We start from the raw sequence: 20689 nt of genomic DNA, 5'->3' as shown, positions 1-20689 counted from the left end.
GTACATTTCGTATTATGTCGTTGCTCGTTACACGACGTGCGATATTCATCATGATAAAGTCAAGCAAAACTCAAACGTTTGTAGAAGAAGATAAAGAAAGTACCTAGCTAGGTATTTCAGAAATAAATAAAACGCGCGAGTTGACCACGGTATTATCAACGCATAAATACGTTTCGGGCATAAGATGCGAAACACAAAAAGTCATTGTCGAACGAAACTATTATAGGTGCGTGTGTCGGAGACGAATTATTAATTATCTATGTATTATCAAAGAAACTCACGTCGGTGCATGGTTATATATTGTCGGACGAGCCGGGCAATTTCGTGGGCCTGGTCGGTTTGTAGTCTGGCCACACGTTGCTGGAATAGGTTGCCACACTTGAGCTCTAAGTAGAGAGTGGCACCTTCGCCAGCTCTCACTTTTCTAGTCGATATCACTTCACTAAATGGCACTGTCGATAAGGTTTTCTAATAACACGTAAACGTCGTAGAATTATTACATAAGTACTATTTTGTAGGTATTAATTTTATAATAAAAGGGTATAAAAGATTATGTCCATTTATTCAATTCGTGAATTTCCGCGTACTCACATGGGTAACAATGTGAAGGAAATGGACACCGGTTCTGTTCAGAGCCAATATCTGTTGATCACCGCTGCGTTTGACCGCAAAGAAGCTGGACCCGAACAGCGGCCATTTGCTTAATATTTCTGTCAACAATTTACACAATGAAGTATTTATCATTACACAGTATACAAGTATTTATAAGTCAAACAATTTAGTTGAATAGCTACTCGCAAAGCCGCGCAGTTATGTTGAAAATTGTTTTTTGTTTAAGGGTACTTTAAGGGTATCGAGAACGACAAACGTTATAACTTATAAGTAGGGTTTCCCAGCATATAAAAAATGTATGCATTTTGGTAAGTTATGTTAATAAATCGCGTCACGTTGAAACGAGTGTCATATTTTTCATTTTGCATATTTTTACGTACCTCGAATAGTAAAGTTTACCTAATGAATATTATTTTATATTTCAACTGTATACATGAACAATTCACATTTTATGGTATGTTTTAAAACTTTTAACTGTGGTGACGCGTCAGCTGAGACAATAACACATTACAGTCTAACCAAATATATATAAGTACGGTGTTTAAAAATTGTCATTACGGTTTATCTCCCGGTGAATGTACAACATTTAAGTACTCGTAATAAAATCCTACGATGTCGAATGGAGCTTTAACAAATACATTAAGAATCGCATCCGTGGGTAATTTTTAAAACTGAAAATAGGTGTAAGTACCTTGTTATTTTGTTGTGTAACATTACATTTTTATATTACATTTGAATAACGTTGGTTGCTTTTAAAAATAATACTCTAAAATATTTTTATTCATAATAAATCATTGTGTTCGACGTTTAAAAGTTATAATTTAACTGTGTATTATGTGTACATACATCACTACATGTTTTTACAAAATGTTTACAAAATTATTTCTATATCTTACTATTATATTATATAAGTTGTATATAAATCCTAGTCCTACAGTAATATTATATGCCTCGTGTGTGACGAAAACTTGAATTCAGCAGACTTATTCGTATCCTAAGTTATATTTTTCTGATATTAATAATTTTAGTTGTATTATAAGTTTTTTTATAATGAATACAAATATAAAATCAAGATGATACCTAAGCGGCTATGCCACCAATATTAACATAGCAATAAATATGTTCAACGTTGGCTTATAAATTAACCGAACATATTAAGTAGAAATATAATATTTTTTCGAGCGATTTTCACAGCGGTGATGGAATATCTAATAGAAATATCCGCAAACAAGACAAGTGCATAATATTATATACTTTCAAAAGCACGACATCATCGATTTTCTCGAACTACCCAGTAAACCGTATATTTCATCCAATAATGTAGTTTTGATGAATACTAAGACGTAAAAATAAAATATTTTTCGATATTTGTTAAAAAAATGTTAACATTCGAATATCTATGCCAACCCGGGACCATCCGTATATTTTGCCTATAGCGTAGAGGTAACGCCAAGAAAGGGATGCCAGCTAATACTGAAAGAGTGCAAAAAAAAATGTACTTTTCCAAAAAATCTGCCACACAGGACAATAGGCCATAACCGTTTATTGACTGACTAAAAATGTCCTCAAGACCGAAACACATTGTCAAAAAATTCAAAACAAGACATAAAAAATGTATAGGTGTAATATGATATGGGGCTTGCGTAAGAATAATGAGTTTGCCGTGTTAGTTTCTGCAGTCTTGGAATAATAAAAACACAGTTGAGTGTGGTGTAATCACAATAAAATACACCGAGTAGGTCAGAAATTAGCTATGGCATGGCGTGGCTATTAGTTTCATCTACCAATAAACAGTAGTAAGTACCTACAGTACTGCATACGGGTAACCTAACGTAACCTCACTTAAATATTTTATTGTTTACGTGGCTTATTACAGAAAACGAATAAATGAACTAACTAAAATACGAAAAACAACATACCTATTTATTAAAAGTGTAACGGATATAATATTTCAAATTACCTATGCATGTATTCTTATCAGAATATTAACATAATATGTAAATATGTTAGGTAGAATATTATTAAGTACCTATACATTTATTTAAAATAAATTATTCCACATTTGGCGAGAAATGTGCTTTAAGTAACAGATCATATACGCTGTGTCACATATACTTTTGATCAAAAGAAAATCAAATTATTATAAATGCAAATCATGTCATCACTAAATATTTTAATTTACTACCATATTTTTGGGTTTTAAATATTTATGATGCCATTAAAATATAGGTACATCATTTTATTCTATACAATTTGGTGAAATTCTTAAGAGTTTAAAAATATGAAAATGTATAATAATTAAAATAATTTTATATTAAGTACCTATAAATTATATTTGATTATCTAATAGGGTAAAAGTCAAGAACATAGTATTATCCAAATGTGTGCTGCATACGCATTACGCATTGCAATTTAAATTATTAACAAGACAGTATAATACATTTTAATTTAGGCTGGAAAATCTGCGACTTCATGACAGCTATTTATGAATTTGATAACTAATACATACCTAAAAATTGAGCTTTAGCTTCCACGCTGTGTAATGTTTCGATTTGCGGCCAATTGTTTTGAACCATTTGCACCAACTGCTGAGGATTCACTTCATTTTGCATTAGTGCTGGTTTGGGCAAAAGGAATTTCGTTTCTTTTAACGTCGGTGGTTGAACCATGTCAGCTGCTCGATGTAACAGAGCAGCTATTCTGCACACTTCGTACTGGGAATAAAAAGCAAAATTCCGCGTTATTCGGGTAAGGAGAAACAAACTAATACAAATTAATTCATATTATTAAACATATTAACTATAACGCCGACTCACCAATAAATCTTGTGGTAACTGGCCGAAGGGCAAAACCAACAGTAGGCCTTCCAAGTAGTCGGGTGCGATTTGGTTGAACAGCACTTGGACATATAGTTGACTGTCTAGTCGCAGCGGGAAATACCAAACGGACCGGCAGAATATCAAGTAAAACACCTGAACGACAACGACAAAAACAATAACAATTGGATATTATTCGACTTTAGATCGTGGTAATTACCTGTTGGTTTTTGTGAAGCTCAGTGGTCACGTCCAGTATGTACTCGTCCGCGGCCAGTGGCATCGTGAACGCATCGCCCTCGACGATACAGTACAACGAGAATTCTTCCATTTCCAACGGGTCGTTGACGTTGATCAGCGAACACATGCCTGCGATGACGTCGGCTACCACGGTTGTGGACTTCGTGTTGACCACGGTCTCGCTGCCACCCGGCAACCGGTACATCTGTCTCTTGGAATTACGACCGGCCGACACTGCGGTCACTTCCTCAACGCTGGGCACGTTTTTCCGGCCACCGTATCTCAACGTCTTCCGTAAGTTCTGCAGGCATACGTTTGCAGTGCCTGGATGAAAAAAAAATCGCGTTTAATCACCACGCACAGCTGGCTTGACGTTGGCCGTAAATGAGTTAAGATTTAAAATTAATTTAATTTAATTTTTATAATTAAATAATGATGAGTTGTTTATAATTTTATATCTATAACGTGTTAATGTTATATGACGATTTCTAAATAAAGTCATATACTTGGAACTATTTAAAACAAAAAAAAAATGTTCTTTAGCCGTCCTCAGATATTTCCTCTAAAGTGCTGACTGCAGTTTAAAGCTTAGATAAAATATAACAATTAATTCGGCTGTCTGACAGTTGTTATTGGTGATCAGGAAATATTAAACTTTAACTTTTAATTAAATACAATTTATTTTTTTATTTGTAGTCTGTCATGAACCAGATGGTTATACGTCATCGCGTTAACACGACTATGTATAATACGTTATTATAGTTATTACTTATTACCGTGGAAAGCTCTCCTCTTGTCGTAAGCAGCCGTTTCCAAATACTTGAGCAAGAAAGGTCTTAGGTTCTCGGAGCACGTGAAATAGGCCGCGACGATGCTGAGCAAACGCCATCCCCGTTGGCACGTCTCCGTCTTGTTGTTGGTCGTTTGCTTCATTAGCTGACAGTAGACTTCGTCTCTCAAGCTTTCAAATTTATGGCAATGCTAAACACATACACGCGAAAAACGTTGTATTATTTATAAAGTTTATACTCTACGGTATCCAAAATATTACCATGAGAATGGTGTAAACGCATTTGACTTCTGTGAACTCGGGCGTTGTAGGCAAATCGCCCATGTACCTCATAACACACTCGAAGCATTCGATGGCCAGTGCGTCTAACTCTGGGTCTAATTTTAACAGCGATTCGGGTATCGGGACGTTGGTGTATTTCACCATCTCCAGTTGTTCTTTCCACGTCCAATCATCACTCTTCTTTTTGGAGTTTTGTATGACTTTCAACGAACCGTTTATTTCACCATTCGCAGATTTCAGCATGTCAAACCTAGAGGCACATCAAACGAAAAACATTTGAGTATATTTTTGTAAAATAATATTTGATAAATGATTTGAATTACTTCTCCGAACTATGTCTGAAATTATACATTGCGAATTGAAGTAACGAATGTTTACCGTCATCTGCAGCCTGTAGACAAATAAATTAAAAACATTTTAATGCAAACATGAGTGAAAATTATCAGAATATTTTTATTTTTTCAAAAACATGGATAATTTGTTCGTACAAAGTGAATGGGTGGTGGTGATTCATGTTGTTTATACGGTGAAGTTGGTTTGGAATACTTCGTGTTTGTTTGTTGCCACCCTAAAAATAATAATAAAAATATTTATGTAATGTAACAATTGTAACCTATACCATATAAGCTTATAAAATATTTTATATAGCTTATTACAAGTGACTACAATGGAGTACAATTTTATTTATTTACCCTTGTGTTCAGCAGTACGGATCTTTTCATCCTAAAATAATTAAAATGTATATGACTTAATTTATAGAAATAAAAACAAAATTATAAGTATAAAAATAAAAAGTAATACACAACGTTTCTCTGTATGTGGAAATATAGATGTGTATCGTGTATGCCTCACAGTTTTGAGCTTGTCAACAAATTAATTAAAAATATTCGACTCGCTTACCACTTGACGGGGAAGTCGACCAAGTGGTGCCGCGTCCTTCCAGAATGAGCTCATCATTGAGTGTATTTGCCTGGATCTATTTGAATGGAATGGTATGGTTTCACCCGACATTATAGTGAGCTGTACAGAGCCTCCGGCCTTGCCCATCGAGACATCGGCAATGTCTTCAAACCTGGTAAAACCCAAAATCCGACGTTTTAATTATATTTATTAGTATATTCTATTACATAACATACAATCGATAGAAATTGAAATTGTTTAAACATTAAACACGACTAGATTTCTCACTTACGTTAGTGTTTGCATGATTTGAAATTGGTTTTCTTCTTTGCGCAGTAAATGAAGGCCCCCGTGAGCAATGGATAAGTATTCGACATCTCTGTGCTGATAACCACACTGCAATAACATTATTACAAGCAAGACCTTTAATATCACTCTACCGTTCACTGATCAACGATAGTGAGTTATGATAATTTATATAACACACAATATTAAACATACCGAGACTGGAAATATACGTGAAAAATACAATGGCCACTGACGAGCCAGCTCGACGATGGAGCGTTTGGTGCTGGCTTTGTGGTGACCCGTTTGCATGTTGCTAGCCGTTACTCCAAAACGATCCAATAACTAAAACATTTTCGTATTATTCGGTCATAAATAAATAAATAACGTAACGACATGAAGACAATTTTATGTGGTCGTATTCTTTTAATTTTAAAAGGTTGACAATAATATTTTTGAACATTTTAAATATAGATGAATTTATTTTTATAAATATATACGTACGTCTAACATCTCTTCGCGTTCGTCGGCGGATATTCTGGCGTGTACCGAATGGAATTTGTTAAACATATCGCCGACTATTTGACAGAATATCAAATGCAGCACCAACGGACTGGACATCGATTCTTTGGGAGTAAAAACCTGAAGAAAACAACAGAAAATAATATCGTTAGTATAATATAATTACAAGAATAGGTATCACTTAGATGGCGTCGGTAACTCATGCCTCACATGGTGGGCGGCGTTACTTACTTCCTTCCGGATGTTTAACTTCCACGGCACACGGTTATACGTGAAATAGGAGTTGGCCGGGGTTTGCAGCAGTTTTGTGGACTGTCCGTCTTCGTTTTGCGTCGGCGATTGTATTCTAGCTTCGGGACGACCGTTGAATTCGGGGCCTTTTTCGACTTCGTGCTGTGGTTCGGCGGTGTAGTTGTTTGGTACCGCATTCCGGAACATATTGTTCTGATCATATTCGCGAGTCACGGGCTGTATGGGAGCCGGGGGACCGGTGCTGTTCTTTTTCCTAACGAAAAGGATTTTTACGTGATAAAATTACATCCACATTATATTACAATAAGTGTACGCTTAAACGAACGATCAAAATTGTGATAACAATTTATCATAGCGACCATATTACTATAATTATCGATTGCGACTCACATGTTTTGATTGTAAAAGCTGTTGGATCTTGATGGAGTGATTGGTGGTGGTGGCAACCGCCATCCGGAACTCTCGATGCGTTCCACTTGATTGCGTATCATGTGGTTCGGTTGCACGTCAGAAGCGTCCTCTTTGACCACGCTCTGAGAATCGACACTGTCCACGCTACCCCATCTTCCGGCTAAAAGTAATATTGTAGTTACATGAAAGAACAAAAAACAATTCTATTTGCAAGTTACATTTTAGTTTCATACATTTTAAACATGCCTATGTATATTTTTTTATCGAACTACACTACTACGATCATGGTTGTCCTAGGTCCGATTGTAAAGCCTAACATAAATTTCTATTTACAATAAATGTGTTTTAAAAATACCCATCTTTTTAGTGTTCATATTAACGGTTTCAAAATTAATAAACTTGGAAATAACTGACCATATTTTGGGAGAAGCAGAAAATATAGTGTGTTCTTTGATTTTCATTTTCATTGTATGGACAATACTATATTTCCAAAAAGCAAATTAAGGCTAAGAGCAGTGCATGGAACAAACAAATCTCTAGGGTTTAGTGTTTACTGTACCCCTTGGCTTTTTCCTATTATATTCACCCCATCATTATATTATTCTTAACCATGACAGTTCTTTACTTACAATTTATAATACAATGTTTATAGCTACTTTAATTCTAAGAAATTAATTCGTTGCGTACGTGTCTTTGAAACATAAAGTTTTGAATATTTGAAATAATATAATGTTTGAAACCAATTTATCTAATTTTATTTTATTGAATGTAAGGCCCAAATTTTGTGAGTTTCCTCACTTTCTCTAAGGACGACCCTGATCACGATGCATGGATAATTTAAATATTTCAAAAATAGTTTTCTTACCTAGTTGTTGCTGCAACAATAGTCGTCTATCGGTGTCTAGTTTCCCGGTTGTTGGTAAAGGCGTCGGCATGTTGTTCATGGCTTGCGGTCTTGGTTTGCTGGTTGTCGATCGCAGACTGTGGTTTGCCGTGACCATTTCTAATTTGTGCTTCATTTCATTGCTGATCCTTAGTTTGCCCACACTGCCCGGACTAGGTCTCAATGCGCCAACTTCCAATGATTTATACGATGATTTGTGAACTTCTGTTTGCTCTTTAGGTGACGGTTGTTTCATTGCTTCGGACTGTTGTATCTCGTACTCCTCCCATTCGACTCCATTCAGTTCTCCGTCTTGACTTGAATCCTAAACACATAATGTGATATAAAATGTCATTATAATGTTTAGATCTGGTTTTCCTAACTTTCGAGTAACCGAGGTGAATTATTATTGGTATTATATTATAGTATAATAATATATTTAATGTTTATGTATCGAATGTATTTTGAACTATGCAAATTAAGGAAACTTGTCCAAAGATTATAATAGGAACGTAATACCATTGTTTCAAAATTAAATTCAATCCGGACATTATGATTTAAACTCACTTGTGATTGCTTGTGTCTTTGGATTTGTTGTTGTTTGGACATTTTAAATTGCAGAAAACTTTGGTGTGACGGAAACCCGTTCATGTCACCAGGCACTCCATTGCTAGTGCCATCGCTTGGTGGTGGCCATCTCCATTTACCAATGCGCACTGTTTTCGCTCTGCCATATGGATCCATGAACGGCCTTACCTCGCTAGGATCGCATAAGTCTGGTGGCGGTGGCATGGGAGGCGGTGGTGGTACAGAACTCTATACGATTCAAATGTATAGAAATTATAGTCGCATTCAATAATATTATATTATAATATTCAAACATCAATGAAAACAACAATGTGTTAGCCTAACACTGTTGGGTATAAATGTATACCTTTGTTACCTTTCCAACGTTAGAATCCATGGATGATTTTCTGCTCTTTAATTCACTCAAAACATTTGTAAACGTTGAATGTGGCGATCCTGCGCGGAGTCCCTAAAATGCGTTAGTTAAAAATTATATCATGACCAAATATAACATTGGTACGTAATACTGTAATAGACTATATTATTTTAGTACTCACTTGCGACTTATTAGTGGGCGTAGACTTATGTTTAGGAGGTGAATTGTTCCAGACTCCTGATGTATTTTCAGGACCAACCTAAATTACAATTGAATTAAAATGAATATTTTTCGTTAGTATTCAACCATGATATTTTAATAAATAATTAGGGGAATTGTTACTATTGTGTTTACTGGCAATGCGTTGATCGCTTGATTGTGTAATTAAATATTATTACAACCATTCATTCAAGACAATAAAATAAATAAAAACATAGTACTATTCGTATGCAAATGTTCAATGTTCAGTTGAAGCTAAAAACCCGGAACAACAACAAACTAAATTATTGTTTTAAAATATTATTAATAACGTTTTATTTGGTACCTACCTAGAATATTTTTTAATATACGCTTGTATAATTGATAATATATACGTGTATATTTATAACTACTACAGATGATTGAATTAATGTTTTCCCCCGATTTATAACTGTTTTATCATTAATAAATTGTATTTTATGTTAAGATTCATTATGAATAATATATAATAACCCTGAAAACAGTAGGTAAACTATTTGTGTTGTTATAGTGTTTTTATCATCCTGTAAATAACATTCTGATTATTGCATATTTTCCAACAGTGAATGTATAAGGTTGTTGTTTTAAGCTATTTACCACTCCGTATATTAAAGTCTTAATATGACATAGTATAAGCGTATAACGGGTAGATTATGAGAATAAAAAAATGTCGTAAAAATGACGAACGTCGGGTAGGTAGTCTAATGTAACACTGTACTTCCGAATCACACGAGTAACATCCTATTATGTTCTCGAACGAAGCACATACCGGTGGCAAAAGCTGTTGCTGTTGGAGCAACTGGTGGAGGGCCTGATTCTGCGCGAGTATTTGCTGTTGGATTTGGATGTTTTGCGCCATGGCGGATTGCAAGAACGCCTGGTGCAGGTTCGTCTGGTACGCGAGCATGCTGTCGCCCGACGACCCGTTGCTGGTGCTGTTGGACGCGTTTGCTGGTACGCCGAGACCTGCGACGGTAAAATCAAATCCCATATTATCGTTATTATTATTATTATTATTATTATAAAACAATGGGCGTAAAAACGAAACGTAAAAAAACCGGCAACAATCGTTGCGAACGCGAAAAAATCGCAAAATAATACAATTATTATTATTATTATTATCGCCGTAACGTACGGGACTCGATAATATGTTATTATTAAGTGATTGTGTTATTATTGTTTATCATTATTGTGTACGCGACGCGTTGACGGCGTTGCGCGCCGATCCGTCGAATGACGTCGACAGTGCGTGGCCAGCAGGAAACGGGTCTGCCGGAGAAATTTATTTAGAGCGCACGCATCGCGGCGTCCGTCGTCTACATGTGAACTCTCTCAGGCTATTGTTTTCGTCTTGTGCGACCGCGTTAATGATGAAAATAATAATAATAATGGTATCGTTTTGCGTATATCGCGCTGTCGTTGCTAACATTTAGAAATAAAAAAAAAAAAAAACCGAACGCAAACAATGCGTCAGACTAACCGCCGTTCGGAGTGTTGAACATGTTCTGTGAGTTCATGGGGGGCATGAGTAACGACGGCGGCGAAAGGATGGTGGGCAACACTGGTGGCGAGCCGATCAGTGGCGACATGCCGAACGAAGCGTTTCCGGACTGCCCGGAACCATTCTGCGGAAACATAAACGTACACGATAAATATTTAGAAAAGAAATATTCCATACAGTTTTCAATAAAGACACACTCGTAATGACACAATTGAATACAACAACACATGCTAGTACAGGGTGAAAAACACCCAGTGGCGTAACTCGAGAGTAATTTTCTTTTTCTTTTTAAGGGGAGGTAATATAATACATATATTTTACTTATTGTATTTAAAAATATAGTGAGGGAGCAGGTAACACCCTTCTACTCCTCAAATAATTTACCAATTATAAATCTTTCAATATAAACTATTTTAGTGACAAATTAATAGTTGATAAATAATAATTATATAAAACTAACTCAGAAAAATTCAAGCTCGAGCATAATGATAAAAACAAAAAAAAATTTGTGTTGTAATATTCAATGAATCAAAGCTTAATACAATGGGCAAAAACGATATATTTCCCCCGCTATAATATGTCACGGTGGCAACTGCCCCCGCCACAGATTACGGCTAGGGAAACACTATCTTTCCGTGTCTACCGTACGCGGAATAGGGTGCAAAACGCCCACCTCGTTATTCTTCTCCGTCGTTAATGCATTACGATCTATCGTATATCAATACCTGTTGCTGGGAAGCGACGCCCCGACCACCACCCTTCACGGTTCTGGCAAACATCGAGATGTCTAACGACGACGGATCAAATTCTTCGTCTTGCGACGGACTCTCATTGGACCTCGACGCCCGGCTAGTTCCTGTCGAACGTCCTCCACCGCCCTTTATCCTCTTGACAAAGTCCCGAGAGTCCAAAGACTCGCAATCTTCCACGGACTTGCTCTTCGACGAACCTTTGATGGACGCGGCTAGCGATCTGGCATCAGACATATGGTCCAGAACTGGATTGAACAAATCGTCGAGGAATTGATCCACGTCCGACGCCTGCGACGGCACGCGTACCCGTCTGACGTGCGAAGCTGATCCGAAACAGTAATCGACATAATTCATTAATAATATAATATTATTATAGTTGTGGCAAGAAGGGAAAAACAAAGTGGAAGGCTGTAAATTAGTGCGTCGTTTTAATTCAAAGAAAATTGTCTTGGATCGACGCTGCGGCGCGTCTTTAGAAATAACACTTATTTAATGCAACTGTAATAATAATAATACTACTATGTACTACATTTCCATACACATGTATGTATAACGCAAGGTCAAAATACCCGCAAGCACTGTCTGTTTACCATTCACATGACTGTGGGAATATTGTTAGCCAAAAAGTTGAATACATTTCTAATATAACTGGATTCATTTGTTTAGGAAAACTTAAGATTCGCAAAAACAATTGTCAATTAGATGCTTAATTTTTTTTCTCTTTGCTGAATTAATTCGTTTTATTTTGATTCGTAAGCATCGTTTTGTTTTTTTTTACTGAAATCCTGCTAGCAAACACGTAATAATAGTTATGTTTGTATTCACATTACATTGTCAGGTGGACTGATTATAATGACTGTAATATTATACAACTTAATAATAATATGTTTTATAGTTACCCAAAGATGGAGCTTCGCTCGTATCAGACATGGCACAGCTTCTCGCCTCAGACTTGTCAGAATGTTTGTTATCCATTTGCGATTTAATAGAATGCGAACCACGTTTGCCCGCATACTGTGATTTGATGAATCTGTGAAAAATAACAGTTATTTTTATTATTTTGTCGATAACACTACCCAGCAATATTAAGTTTATATTGTGTAATCCAATCCAAGCACGTTTGCTATTTAGTAATCATTGCCTTGATTATAAATATAGCATATCACACTACTATGAGTAATGAGATTTATTTTTTATTTACCTGGGATGGCCCTTCATGTATGAGCCTTTGTCGTCTTCGCTTCTAGCATTTATATCTGGATAGTCGAAATCTATTTGACTATGGGACATCACGTCTGATGATGCACTGTAAAGTTTTCACAAAAAATAGTGATTCATTTCGATAAACGTCGATAAACGTTAATAATTGTTTTATTAATTTAACACTAATAACAGTAGTAAGACATAATATTATTATAAACAATAAAAATACCCGTTATAGTTTCTCGTTTCACCCCTTTGGCTGACTGACTCTAAATTATCGTCATCGACAGACTTGGCGATGTCGTCATCATCATCGTCGTCATCATCGTCCCCATCGTCGTCGTCGTCGTTCTCATCCTCACTGTCTGTATCTTTTTCGGTTTCTTGTATACGCTCCATTGACATGTATCGCTCGTTCAGCTTGCTATGCGATAAGCCCAATGAGTCTAGTTTTTTTGGAGCAACTGCGGTTTGCGGTACCTGTAGTAAATATATTGCAATTTTACGTTTACGTCTTACATAGGTATGATGATCGGCTTCATTACTCACCGGTGTTATTAAATTGTCGAGACTTCTGGATCGACTAGTCTTCTCAAAGTATCTGTCATTTAAAGCAGACTGCCGTGAAAGACCGTTTTCTGCGCTATGATCTCGAGATACTGATCTTACTTTTTGCTAAATATTTGAAATAAGAATTAAACCAAAGAAACAGATAGCCTAACAAGATGTATTTTTAGATATAATAGCCCACGACGACGAGTAAAACACGTGTATCACGCCTTTAAACTATTATATAACTATAAGCATTAGTAGATCACTTAGTTGTTTTCTGTCATTAATTCAACGCCTACCTATACCATATACGAATAAAACGTATATAAGGCATACGCACAACGCCTTGAGACACCGAAATTTAAGAACTAAACTCATTATATAATGACATATAAGTACTATTGGACGTTTCTTTAGAATATCATTCATCTATTCATATAATAGTTGAATACAATAATGTACAGATGGGCCAACGAAAAACTAAAACAGAAAACATTTTACAATTTACGAATTTGTTTCTAGGACGAACGTAATTAACCGAAGACAATTTATTTATTCCACGCGTTAGAACGAATTGAATAACATAGTTTCTCGTCTTATAAAAGCTGAAATAATATGTCTTAGTAAACGGTATTACCAAATAATATAATGTTATAACATTGAGCAATATCGAACCATTTTTACGTCACATAATGGTAATCTACGATAAGACGTCGTAAATCAAACTTTTTAACTTACCGGTTTCGCCACTGGTGGTTGGGGTGGCGGCACGGTCGGTCTGCGGTTCACGGACACGGGTTCCACCTGTTGGCATCGAAAACACGATTTTAGGACGCGAACGGAAATTAGTGCGTGAGCGTATATTGCACATTATTATTTTTTTTAACGGTTCAACATAATAAAATAAATATTTAAAAGAAAATTAATATTGTGTGCGGGGTATGCCGCACGGAGGAAGATGGGATCGAAGAAGACCCGATGGAAAAAAGATACTTATGAGTAGCCAATGTTGATAGGTGTATAAATGAAACAGAAAGTTTATTTGAAAGCTGTTATCTTAAAGGTAAAAAACAATCAGATATATAATAGATGACACATGCGCGCATTTAAACGGAAGGTAAGAAACACGCAGTAATTGTACACGATACCTTCGAAACGGGCGTCATCGGCGACGACGGTTGCGGTGAGTGGGGCGGCTGTCTGCCGACCGGATATCCAGGCGGCGTTTCCACTTCGGATATGGAGTCGAACACGTAATCGAACCCGTTTCTTTGGTCGTTGTCCAGCGCCACAGTCCATCCGCTGCACTCGGCGATGCCCCTCTCGGCCAGCAGCGCGGATGCAACCGAGTGACACCGCGTCCATGATTCGACGCCGGCGGTCATCGTCTCGCCGTCGGGCATCGCGAATTCCAGTGCCGTGTTGAACCGCTTCCGGTTAGCCCGCCACTCCAGTAGACATGGAGCCGAAGACCGGGCCGGCGGCGTGCAAGTGTGCCCTGCCAGCAGCTTTCTCTGGCACACGCTTTTGTAGCCGTCGTAACCGTGATCGGAAACGTACCTGTAGAGAAATGGGGAAAAAATGTTTTCTTACAAAAAAACCTTTCCAACCAATTGCAACGATGTACATAGATATAATGAATTGACTTTGGGATGCGTTTTAAACGATTGCCGTACGACGGACTACGATTTCGTAACAGTATTCTTCTTATTATTATTATTTGTATAGCGTGTTTTTAATTTACTTCAATAAGTATTTGTACAGCGGTCCGGTTGGAGGAAACGCCGACAGACAGCTGGCCATCAGCAGCCAGCATCTTTCGTTATTTGCTTCGACGTCGTTGCGCCACGTTTGGTTCACCAATTGACACAGAATTTCATCCCTCAGCCGTTCGTTGGCCAACCCCTAGGAGAAAATTCGGATATTGATTATAAATTACAAAACATACCTATATAAATAAAATCATTTAAGTAATTTGGTTAAAATGTAATATACATGTCATGTATATTGAGACAAATATAGTAAGCATAGATATCTAACACTGTTATTGGTTAATGATAACGATTAACGATGATATCAACAAAATCGGACAAACGTGTACAGGACAGGTACTCCGTTAGATAATACTGCCTTCTTATATGGGTGACCAATACTCGAGGACTGAGAATCTAAGCAGCACAACACGGGTATGTGCCATGATACATTATCTAGTCTTTAATAATAATCCTCAAGATAAAAATAGCTAAGTTCTGAAATCGACCAACATCTAATAATAATAACAATAAAGTTATAGCCTTGTACCTATTGATAAAAACAATATTTTATACTACAGGTAAATGGGTGGTAATACGAACAATGACGTAATGATCAGTCAATTTCGAAAATGTACACAATATTTTGTTTATGAATAATGTTAACATTCTTACCAGTTATTACGTGTTTCCGTGGTTTTATATTTCATTTTTTTTATTATTATCCAGAGTTAGGTTTTTTTATGGACACGTTTCATTTGATATTAAACAATACTCCATTTATAGGTAGGTAATAAATAAAACTTAAAAGCTGCTATTATGGGTTCAATTCTATGCACATTTAATATCTAAAACTATAATATACTATTATTACCTACAAGGTTACAACGATAGGTTCTTATTTAATAAATAGCTATTAACGTTGTTAATCAGTCGATGTAGCAATAACATCATAATAATTGGTTGTAAAATGTGCGGAAAATAATGGTGTATATTTAGGAAATTAATGTCCGGTCGATTACAATGTTACGGAACAAATAGGTTATAATGTTTTTACATCATTAACCAACTGGTTAATCGTGTAATTTTTTAAATATTATCATCTTTAATAATATAATTAAATAAATCGTTAGGTATTAAATAAACAAAAATAAGATACTTTGTGAATGATGTAGTCTGCAAGCGCCTGTTCTCTTTTGGGAGATAATGACACGTCGTTCATGAATCTTAGTATTAATTTGAAAATCGCAATCGAATCCATGTAATCCGAATCTTTACTTTTGTGGAGGAATGGAGTTTTTATGGGTTCCTTTTTCATTCCCCAAACATGCGACTGAAACAAGAATTAATATATTTCAAATACTGTTCTTTGCAAACATATTATTATATGATATGTATTATATTACTTTGAAATAAATATTTGTGAACTTCGAAAATGCATGTTGATCAATATCATTCGGTAGAGTATATTGTTCTTGAATTTCAACGATTGGACCGACAACTTTTACCAACTGCCTTTTATTGTGTAATGGCTGCCATTCTATAACCCGAAAGTATTAGTAAACATTTTCAAGCGCTTATTATAAAACGTATTGTCAGACAATTATATTTATTTACACTAGGGCAAACAATTATCAGCATAGTACCTATATTTTTATTTTTAAAAGAATAAAAGTCATTCAGACATTAGAGATTAATCTGGGATTAGGCCAGAGGAAATTAATTTCACCTCCCTTTATTTTAGATAAGATAAAACTAGTCGAAAAACGATTTTATAGCATGATACAGAGGATATGTGGGAGGTGATGTAAGAGAAACTATTTCATTGTATGTGTATAGTGGTATAAATTGCAGTCCAAATCTACCTTCCAAACTTTGAACACAGCCTCTACAAAGTATGTCTAAATTAATTAAAATAGATGTAAGATAAAAAAAAAGGAGCGTAACACGTATTGAGAGAGATAGATAAAACCACTCAGATCTAAATGATAATGTATATAATTAATATTCTAAGAACGTATAAAAGTTAAAGGAATATTAATATACCTACGTTATAGAAAATGAATAGTTACGCCATGGACGAAAATCTAATATTTTCATTCCGTTTTAATTTCAAATGAATAAGTACAAAACCAATAGTGAATAGAACTTATTTTTTCAAATTGACATTAAAAATTACAGATTTATGTTTTATCCACTAACAAGTATTACGAGAAAATACCAATAACATATCGATCGAAGATAAATTAAAACTTAGAGAAGCCTTGTTTAAACATAAATTATAAGCGTTTTAAACCATTATTGTTAATGTAGTCGCTATTTAACTATTTAATTAGGTATTCCGGAAAATAAGTCTAACCAAGATTTTATATAGATCACAAAAACAAAATAAGAGGAGTACAAATAACAAAGTGAATGCAAATATTGGAAGTGACTTCCACTCTCGATGGATCGTTACAGTGAAGTTTAAAATAAATGAACAAATAACCTAGGTAAATAATACAATAAACATAAATTTAAATAATTATCAGGTTTTATTAAGTCTGAAAACTATTTACCTTCGATTTTATTAAATATTAACGCGAGTTCCGCTGGGATATCTAATGTATTGAGACTTGGTACCGCTTGTGGCCTAGCATTTCTTTCTTGTTCTTCCTTTTGGGCCTTCACTCTCGCCCTCTCTTTCGCCAAGTTAGCTTTTCGTTTCATTTCCTCCTGTTAAATTAAACACAATTGACATTTAATATAATTTACCAACTGTATACTAATCGTATTTGTACATACCTTCAGTTGGTTGTATCGTTTTCGCTGCTGTATACCTCTGAAAGTAGCTTGCGCTTTAATCACACCAAGTTTTAAAGTCTCGTATCTCCTCCTCTGTATCCATCCACGCACGGACGCTTGCAACTTGATAGCGTTCTGCCTTTTTGCGGTGTACCTGGTCCGGGCAAGGAATCCTCGGACGTTCCGCTGGAGTGTGATCGCCGCCGTGTTCAGAATGGCAGCTCTTTCTCGTTCTAAGTGCCGTTCTAGGCTTTCCCGCAGAAACACCCGACTCGTGCCTAATTGATATTCGTCCGAGTGTTTTTCCAATATTGCTTGACAGATTTCTCTATTTCCGGACAAGAAAATATATTTTTAATAATATTATCATTATACTAATTATAAGTTAATTTTTTTTATAAATAAATACATTTTTTTGATTAATAATTTAATGATTTAGTATAATATACCTGTTTGGCGTGCCTTTCGGCGGAAGTTTTCGTTTTCGCACCAAAACGCGATATCTGTCTACGAATTCGCTGAACTTCATGCGCACTGGATACCCCAGTTTACGGATCCGTATCGTTTCCAACATTCCCGAATATCGAAGTTGTTCCAATACCGTGGGCATATCGAATTTCATCGATACCTTCTCACAGTTTGGTTTGATGCAACGCACGAACCATGGATGGCACCTAAACCACGAAATGGCAGTGTTTAGGACATACATTGAAATGCACGTAAAAAAACTTACCCAGATATGGACTCCAAGAGCTGTTGTAGTGAATCATGAAACCTGGCCGCGACAGTCGGCGTTCTTGGCTTCATGGTAACGAATCTGCCGTTGGCCTTGTTTAACGTTTTTGAAGCTTCAAAATTATTCCGTAAAGAGCTGAACATTTTACTCAACATCTATAAGCAATTGTGGAAGGATGAACATCATAAAAAATCTCAAACTTTATCACTGTACAGTGTACACGAATACTAACGGGTAAAGAGCTCGATATTAATAGTTGCACGACATCGGGCCTTAACGTGTCGCGATTTTTGTCTAGAAACCCATCGACGTTGTACCACACCGGTCCGGCATAATGGCGAACACCAAATTCTGGACCATTTAATCTGGGCCTAGAGTATAATTCGTTCAACGCGTGGTTGTAATGGCACTTTTCTAAAAAGGATACATCGGTGGCACGTGGGAAATTAGACTCGTCGTCTAGAAGGTGCAATATGCCGACAGGCTTTTTCGATAGCAACTGAATCACTGGCAAATTGTCCTGAAAATAGATAATCGATCAAACCTAAGATTTCAAAAAAAACAATATACCGTATGTAAGTTTATTATTATTGTATTCTGTTTACATTGTATGCAATGTTTTGCCATTGTATTTTTTCCTTTGCGTACTCCTGTTGTTCTAGTTTGAATATGTGTTTATTGAAGTACACTTGTAAATTTTCGTTGGCGTAGTTAATACATAATTGTTCGAAACTGTTTTCCTGTAATTAAACAACATTTTAATAAGTCAATCTTGTTCGGAAAATGCATTAGTTTATCTTTACCTTGAAATCTTCAAAACCAAATATATCTAAAATCGATATAGCCGTTGTCTTTTTAGTTCCCTTGTATACAATGTGATTAATCCTTGCTACGAGCCACGTAAAAAGTGAACTGTATAATGCCTTAGCAAATGCATCTCTAGCGTCCAATGCTTGATCAATATTTAGTGCTGTCAACACACGTTCATTACGAGCTTCCTGCGTAAAACAGAAAATAAATAATAAACACAATTGATCTAAAAAAATTGATCGTCAATAATTGAACACGAACAGTGGTTTTGGTCGTTAATGCTTCTTTGATACCATCCACATCCAATCGGAGCAAATGCCCTGTCCACCTGATTTCTGCATCAGAACCGATTTCAACGCCTTCTTGTCCGTGTTTTAGCTGTTTACGATGAAAATAAACATTTCCCAAGTGTAGAACTATATACAACAAATTTAAATAAATATTAATTTCGTCCGTAATTAAAGTGCAAATATTGATACGAGTGTGCATATAAAAAATATATGTAGTTATATGCATTATTCAAAATGTGTTACGTCTGCGTGACTTGTTTTTTTCATATCGAGAACCCTATATAATTGATTTTATTATAATTTAACACGGGTCTAATAAATTTTAGATTCTGAGCAGAAAGAGGAGGCTATTGTAGATTTTACAATGATGCATGCTACTTGTATGTGTATGTTTTTAGAATCGCTGTTATTGGGTCAATATAAAAAGCTCAATATGTTTTATACAGCACTTACACAGAAAAAACCCAAAACATGGTATATTGAATAAGCGTTAATTTTCGGAAAAGTTTTTTTCAATGGACTAACGGATAATTCAACTTCTGTATCTCACATTTTTTAAAAGTTTTATGTAATAACTGTATCTGTATCTTTTTAGAATGTTTATAAATAAACAATATTAACAAGTGATAAAACCGAATACACACATAAAATAACATTTAAAATGTATAGAAAATATTGTTATTTTATATTATATTTTACCCGAAGCCAGTATTCGAAATATTGTGTCTTGTTCTTCCGATGTGAATCCAAGAACTTGCATCGCAGACATAAGTGATTGGAAATCTTCTCCATCATATTTTCCATCAATTTCACAATTTCCACCTTGATTTAAATAAAAATATTTGTCAGCTGATAACAAACCGTATTTAAGTTTCTCCTCGTCAGCGAGACCCGCCAATAGTTCATAAAACACATGATAATTTCGTTCTTCTGGAGCTTGTGTTACTATTCGAGATTTTTCTAGTAGATATTCTGTAACTTTAGCGCCCAATATAACTCCTCTGAAATTTCAATATTTTATATAAATTATTTTTGAAATAAAATCATTGAATAATAATAGTTTTAATTTTTATCAAATTAAAGGTTTAAACATTTTAAATGATCCACGATAACGGACTAATTGTTATATGACATCTC

At 35.5% G+C, this 20689-nt stretch overlaps 1 protein-coding gene across 5 annotated transcripts in view; it reads right to left on the bottom strand.

Moving 5' to 3' along the window:
* The window catches only part of LOC132937919 (unconventional myosin-XV), a 57185-nt gene that overhangs the window by 1004 nt on the left and 35492 nt on the right, over positions 1-20689 (bottom strand). For 2 of the 5 annotated variants that reach the window (XM_061004529.1, XM_061004525.1), the window contains exons 8-47: positions 20252-20553; positions 19524-19678; positions 19256-19450; positions 19058-19192; positions 18685-18972; positions 18450-18607; positions 18166-18390; positions 17717-18044; positions 17491-17647; positions 16339-16472; positions 16092-16265; positions 14926-15086; positions 14330-14741; positions 13920-13985; positions 12859-13304; positions 12628-12732; positions 12326-12456; positions 11400-11749; positions 10654-10798; positions 9943-10139; positions 9118-9195; positions 8928-9029; positions 8561-8809; positions 7976-8318; positions 7090-7270; positions 6679-6952; positions 6430-6567; positions 6142-6270; positions 5933-6036; positions 5641-5812; positions 5433-5463; positions 5229-5308; positions 5064-5131; positions 4720-4990; positions 4445-4649; positions 3649-3992; positions 3429-3584; positions 3122-3326; positions 592-710; positions 282-468 (exon numbers count right to left, since the gene is read on the bottom strand). In XM_061004529.1, coding sequence (XP_060860512.1) covers positions 282-468; positions 592-710; positions 3122-3326; positions 3429-3584; positions 3649-3992; positions 4445-4649; positions 4720-4990; positions 5064-5131; positions 5229-5308; positions 5433-5463; positions 5641-5812; positions 5933-6036; positions 6142-6270; positions 6430-6567; positions 6679-6952; positions 7090-7270; positions 7976-8318; positions 8561-8809; positions 8928-9029; positions 9118-9195; positions 9943-10139; positions 10654-10798; positions 11400-11749; positions 12326-12456; positions 12628-12732; positions 12859-13304; positions 13920-13985; positions 14330-14741; positions 14926-15086; positions 16092-16265; positions 16339-16472; positions 17491-17647; positions 17717-18044; positions 18166-18390; positions 18450-18607; positions 18685-18972; positions 19058-19192; positions 19256-19450; positions 19524-19678; positions 20252-20553 — 7700 coding nt within the window. The remainder of the gene's footprint in view (positions 1-281; positions 469-591; positions 711-3121; positions 3327-3428; positions 3585-3648; positions 3993-4444; positions 4650-4719; positions 4991-5063; positions 5132-5228; positions 5309-5432; positions 5464-5640; positions 5813-5932; positions 6037-6141; positions 6271-6429; positions 6568-6678; positions 6953-7089; positions 7271-7975; positions 8319-8560; positions 8810-8927; positions 9030-9117; positions 9196-9942; positions 10140-10653; positions 10799-11399; positions 11750-12325; positions 12457-12627; positions 12733-12858; positions 13305-13919; positions 13986-14329; positions 14742-14925; positions 15087-16091; positions 16266-16338; positions 16473-17490; positions 17648-17716; positions 18045-18165; positions 18391-18449; positions 18608-18684; positions 18973-19057; positions 19193-19255; positions 19451-19523; positions 19679-20251; positions 20554-20689) is intronic. The other 3 variants (XM_061004527.1, XM_061004528.1, XM_061004526.1) reach the window with 3 other exon arrangements.

Source organism: Metopolophium dirhodum, chromosome 2 (genome assembly GCF_019925205.1).
Source record: "Metopolophium dirhodum isolate CAU chromosome 2, ASM1992520v1, whole genome shotgun sequence".
Lineage (NCBI taxonomy): Eukaryota > Metazoa > Arthropoda > Insecta > Hemiptera > Aphididae > Metopolophium > Metopolophium dirhodum.
Note: the sequence above shows the minus strand (reverse complement) of the source record. Positions and strands in the feature narration are given on the sequence as shown.